Below are 5,715 nucleotides of genomic sequence, written 5' to 3'. Positions count from 1 at the left end.
ATCCCGAGAGGAGAATGGAGGAGAAGGGATTGCGGCGTGACCATCCCCCCTGGGGGGTGATTTCTCGCTTTCTGTCTCTATGTCTCTGTCTGGCGAGCACACGCGCCCTACAGTGAAAATCTCTCAAAAAAACAAAAAAAAGGCACTTAAAAAAAAAAAAGGCACTTAAAAATAATTTTAAAAAAATTCATGTTAGAGGAACCAGCAGGTAGCATAGTTGCTAAGGTGCTGGACTCCCACGTGGCCAACTGTGGTTTGAGTCCCAGCCATGGTGCTTGCTTTCTCACTTTCCTTCACTTTCTGTCTCTCTCTGGTCAAATTAAAAAATAATAAATACATAAAATAAATATCTCTTTGAAAAAAAATTCATGATACAGCACATGCGTGTGCACATGACAATGAGGGGGGGAGAGAGAGAGAGGAGCACCCTCTATGGGGTCTGGTCACACAGCGATCCCTTTCTGCCAGTCCTTTAGCCCGTCAGATCCTGGGCGCTTGCGTGTACACAGGGCAAGTCTCAGAATGACCTTGACAGGGATTTGAACCAAGGTCACCACGTGGGATCCAGCTTCTCTCGAGCAGCACATTACGGCTGCGCCACAGGGCCAGCCCCTGCGTTTACCATTTATATAAGATAAACCGCAGGAATCTGAGAGATCCGCTTAGAACCAGTGTCTAGCGATGCCTCATTTGGTTTCCAAGAACACGTCTTCCTCCTTGGAAGGTCTCGGACCTGACGGAGAAGCTGGAGGAGAGGATGTACCAGATCTACGACCACCACAACAAGGTCATCCAGGAGAAGCTGCAAGAGTTCACCCAGAAGATGGCCAAGATCAGCCACCTGGAGGCCGAGCTCAAGCAGGTCTGCCACACCGTGGAGACCGTGTACAAAGACCTGTGCGTCCCGCCCGAGGTAGGCGTGAACCCTCGGGGGACTTGGCGGGGAACGGCCGTGTCCCGTCTCAGCTGACGGTCAGTGCGGGCAGAAGCCAGGCCGGCCCTCACCCCACAGGGGCCACGGGCTCCCGGAAGCTGGACCACCGTCATTCCCACAGTGTGTGGTGACAGGAAGGATGCAGTCGTCTGCACGCCTGTCCTCTGCCCACAGCCCTGACCCTGCAGCACTGACACGTGCCCGGGGGCCTGGGTGGAGCCACTGATCATAGCGGGGCCTAAGCCTCCCACACGGCCTGACCACTGCAGAAAACCCCTGCCGCATCCCCGTGACCCGTGGCCCCTGAGTGCATCCTCTCCTCCTGCAGCCGAAACTGCTCCTTGGGTAGCTACGAGCATGCGTGGTTCAACATCATCTTTTTATTTAAGAAGTATTTTTATTTAACTTTTAGTTATTTTTTAATTGACCAGAGAGTAACAGAATGAGAGAGAGAAAGTGAGAAAGCAAGTCGCCAAGTCCGGGACTCAAACCGGGGTCGACCATGTGGGAGTCCAACATGCTGGGTTGGGGCCGGCAAGTGGCGTGGTGATTAAGGGTGACGCCACTGCCGGCCCCAACCCAGCGTCATGTTTATTTCTCTCCCTCATCCCTGTCCTGCACCGCACCCAGCATAAGGCACTACCCCCGGCTGGGAGGGCCAGAGGGCGCATGGGGAGCTCTGGGTGTCCAGGGTCTGCGTGGTCAGATACAAGGCCCACCTCCTTCCCCGTCCCTGCTCCTCCGGCCAGGAGAAGCTTCTGTCCCGGGAGAGTGGAGCCCATTGTCACCCACGTCCGGGGAGGAGCGGGGGGTGGAGAAGGGCTGTAAAGAGAATCCCAGCTTCTTTCAAAGAGCACCTCTGAGGCCTTCAGAGCAAAATTCAGATATTTAAGTCCATGTCCCTTACTTCCGGCCATCAGTGGCTTCTTCTGCCTGCTCCGTTACTCAGCTCAGGGCGCAGGGCCCAGGCCCCGGCCCCCCAGAGTCTCTCTGGGAAGGGGCTGCAGGGCAGCCGGGCCTCCACAAAGTATCTTCACTTGCCGGCCGTGAACGCCTGCATGCCCGTGATTGCTCTTCCCAGGATCAAGGCGTGGATGTCGTGGGTCCCTGGACGAGGTTCACAGAGTCGGGTTAGCACCTTCCCGGCCCGCAGCTGCCCTGTAAAGGCCACCTTCCTGTCCCCCCAGGCCACTACTTCCTTTTTTTTTGAGAGGTTTTTGCTATAGGGCCCGTGCATTCGCCAGACAGACAGAGAGAGACATAGAGACAGAAAGCGAGAAATCACCCCCCAGGGGGGATGGCCATGCCGCAATCCCTTCTCCTCCATTCTCCTCTCGGGATCTTGGGCACGCACACACACACGCCCGGCATGAGTTTTAAGCCACCGGGTCCAGGGCACGAACCGCGGTTGACTACGTGGGAGTCCAGCGACATAGCCATTATGCTAACTGCTGGTTTCCCCCCCAGGCCACTACTTCTGAAGAGCAGACCCACAAAGACAGCGAATGCTGATGGCCACCGGGAGCTCCATGTTTTAGTGACAGCCACCAGAGAAGGTGCGGAGGCCGCTGTTTGGGCCATACTGAGAAAACTGTTTTTCACTGTTCTGAATTGCATCTTGGCAAAATGAAAAAAAATAAAAATTTAAATAAAAAAAAAAACTAAAAAACTCCTAAGTTCCTTGTGCTCGACCCAAAAATGCAATGAGCCTAGTCCCAGCTGAGGGCCCAGCCTTGGCGGACGCCATACCCAGCAGTCACGGCACCCCAACCCCGCCGTTTATTAAATGTTTTCATCTTCGGGCAGCAGACGCGTAAGGGTTATATCACTAGACTCCCATGTGGTCACGCGTGGTTCGAGTCCTGGACCCGGTGACTTAAAACTCATGTTTGTGTGTGCCCAAAATCCCAAGAGGGAAATGGAGGAGAAAAGGATTGCGGCGTGGCCATCCCCCCTGGGGGCTGTCTTGCTTTCTAGCTCTGTCTCTCTGGCAAGCACACATGCCCTACAGAAAAAAACCTCTCAAAAAAAAAAAACTTTGGTCTTCAACCAGCCATGCTTCCGTGGAGGCTCAGTAGCCAGGTAGCCAGGTGTCTGTGGGAGGGTCAGGAGAGGAAACAGCCGCTGGTCCTCGCTGACCTCCCCCCACCCGAGTCCCCCATATTCCCTCCCTCGTGTCTGGGTATACTGCTCCTTCCCTGCTGCTTGGGGCAGAGGCAGAGGTCATGGCCTCCCTCTTGCAGGGTCGAATAATTCAGTTCACTCCCTAAGCACCAATCTGGCCCATCCCTCTGCTGCGTAAAGCCATGTGAGGGCCCCTCCACTTGTCTGCAGGGTCATTCTGTTTTGTTTTCCCTAGAGGATGTGTGACCAAGGGAGAGAGGGTCATGGCGCAGTGCCCTCTCCTCCCTCCTGTCAACTTTGTGAGTGTGCACACACATGTGCCAGCCTGCTCCTCAGGCTGCCAGGTCTGGGACTCGAACTGCATCATCAGCCGTGTGAGATCCAGCTGCCTTGACCACCAGGCGCGGAGCCGGCCCAGTCCTGAGGGGTCATTCTTTTTTTCTTTTTAAAGAGAGATGTTTGCTATAGGGCGCATGTGCTCACCAAAGAGACACAGAGAGACAGAGATAGCAAGAAATCACCCCCCAGGTGGATGGCGATGCCGCAATCCCTTCTAAGCCTCCATTCTCCTCATGCTGAGCACATTCTAGAAATCATGCCCAGTGTAAGTTTAAGCCACTGGGTCTGGGACTTGAACTATGGTCGACTCTCTGAGAGTCCAGTGACGTAACCATTCGGCCCTCTGCTGGTCCCAGTTCTTTTCTTTCTTTCTTTTTTTTTTTTTTGAGAGAGGTTTTTGCTATAGGGCGTGTGCGCTCGCCAGACAGACAGAGAGAGACAGAGAAACAGAAAGCGAGAAATCACCCCCCGGGGGATGGTCACGCCACAATCCCTTCTCCTCCATTCTCCTCTCGGGATCTTGGGCACGCACACACATGCGCCCGGCGTGAGTTTAAGCCACCGGGTCCGGGACGCGAACCGCGGTTGACCACGTGGGAGTCCAGCGACATAGCCATTACGCCAACTGCTGGTCCCACTTCTTTTCTTTTAACGCAAAGTGGAGTGGGACTTCCTACATAGCTTCACTCTCACTTCCTTGTCCCCCAGCTGTCTAGGAACCGTGGCTCATTCGGGGGGTGCCCCTGGAGGCCACACCCCAGTCTTAAGAACATCCCTCCTCCCGAGCACGACAGGCACCTGGGCCTGATCGGGCCTGTGAGGCTCACACCTCTGCTCCCCCACATCTGCCACTTGGTCACAGCCCGCTGTACCCCACTCAGGGCTGCCCCCTTCCCCAGACACGGGCCGACATGGCGCCCCCACGGTCTGGCCCCCACCTTCGTAGGTGTTCACCGACTCCAGGTTCATGACGTGCCGGATCACGTGATACTCGTCACAAATCCCGTTCCCCCCCAGCATGTCCCGGGCCTGGCGGGCGATGTCCAAGGCTTTCCCGCAGTTATTCCTCTTCAGCAGAGAGACCATCTCCGGGGTGGCCCTGGGAGTGGGACAGGCGTGGGACGAGCTTGGGGGTCACTGGCCCTGTGTGGGCACCCGGGCAGACTCAGCCGAGGGGAGGGGACTCCCGAGTTACAGTCACAGCAGCGACTAGCAGGGCGGGTCCCTGGGACCGCCAGGTGGGAAGGACCTCCCCTGGAGGGGGACCACAGGCCTTGCTGCCCCCTGCTCCCCTACACCACCCCTACTTGTCCTGGTCCTTCAGGCGGCCGAGCTGCAGGCAGGCGTGGAGGCCCAGCGCGATCTCCGTGAGCATGTCCGCCAGCTTCTTCTGAATCAGCTGGTTCCTGGCCAAGGGGACGCCAAACTGGATCCTAGGTGGGCAGGGACAGGGTCAGGCACAGGGGAAGCCTGCTCCCCCACTGCCGTCCCTTTCCAGGACCCCGGGAGCCTCCTAGGCTGCATCAGCACCCCCGAGCTCACCCCTGCCCTGAACTACTTGGAATGACCTCACGGGCCGCTTCTCGGAGCAGGGAACGCAGGCTTGGAGGGCCGGGGCTGGGGTGTCAGCAGGGTGTGGAATAGAACCCAAGTGCCCCCACCCCCCCAGGCTGCATGGCAGCCCCCACACACCTGTCCAGGGCGTACTGTCGGGCCGTGTGCAAGCAGAACTCGGCGGCTCCCAGCACGCCCCACGTGATGCCGTACCGGGCGTTGTTCAGGCAGCCGAAGGGACCCTGCAGGGTTGACGGGGGGCCGTCAGCACCCCAGATGCTGAGAGGGCCTGACAGAACCAGCCGAGGCAGGGGAAAGCCTCCTCCCAGACACCCCAGAAAGAGGACCCAGAGCCATGGCACCGAGGCACACGCCTGGCATGCCTGCTCGGTGATGTGCAGCTCTCCAAGCTGGGGCCAGCTGGCGCGGAGCCGGGAAGATGCAGGGTCAAAGCTCTGCCTGGCTCAGGCCCGTGTCCCGGGCAGAGCCAGTATGAGTGTGACAGTCACCAAAGAGGGGCAGCTTTGGGCTGGCTCCGTGGCTGGCGGTTAAGAAAGCCAGATCCCACATGGCCAACCATGCTGTTCTTTTATTTTTTTTAGGAATCATTTTATTTAACTTTATTTATTTATTTATTTATTTATTTATTTTGAGAGATTTTTTCACTATAGGGCGCGTGCGCTCACCAGACAGACAGAGAGAGACAGAGAGACAAAAAGCGAGAAATCACCCCCCAGGGGGGATGGTCACGCCGCAATCCCTTC

At 56.9% G+C, this 5,715-nt stretch overlaps 2 protein-coding genes across 2 annotated transcripts in view; one reads left to right on the top strand and one right to left on the bottom strand.

Annotated features, from left to right (window-relative positions):
* Positions 1-737, top strand: part of SYCE2 (synaptonemal complex central element protein 2) — a 17,792-nt gene extending 17,055 nt beyond the window's left edge. The window contains exon 5 of the mRNA XM_027776774.1: positions 725-737. Coding sequence (XP_027632575.1) covers positions 725-737 — 13 coding nt within the window. The remainder of the gene's footprint in view (positions 1-724) is intronic.
* Positions 738-1,726: 989 nt separating this feature from the next.
* GCDH (glutaryl-CoA dehydrogenase) overlaps positions 1,727-5,715 on the bottom strand; it is a gene marked incomplete at its 5' end in the record, with an annotated part of 7,388 nt that continues 3,399 nt past the window's right edge. Inside the window, 4 exon segments of the mRNA XM_014592642.2 lie at positions 1,727-2,041; positions 4,336-4,496; positions 4,705-4,830; positions 5,090-5,193. Of these exon segments, the coding sequence (XP_014448128.1) occupies positions 1,968-2,041; positions 4,336-4,496; positions 4,705-4,830; positions 5,090-5,193 (465 nt within the window).

Source organism: Tupaia chinensis, unplaced genomic scaffold (assembly GCF_000334495.1).
Source record: "Tupaia chinensis unplaced genomic scaffold, TupChi_1.0 Scaffold138060_1, whole genome shotgun sequence".
NCBI classification, from domain to species: domain Eukaryota; kingdom Metazoa; phylum Chordata; class Mammalia; order Scandentia; family Tupaiidae; genus Tupaia; species Tupaia belangeri.
Note: the sequence above shows the minus strand (reverse complement) of the source record. Positions and strands in the feature narration are given on the sequence as shown.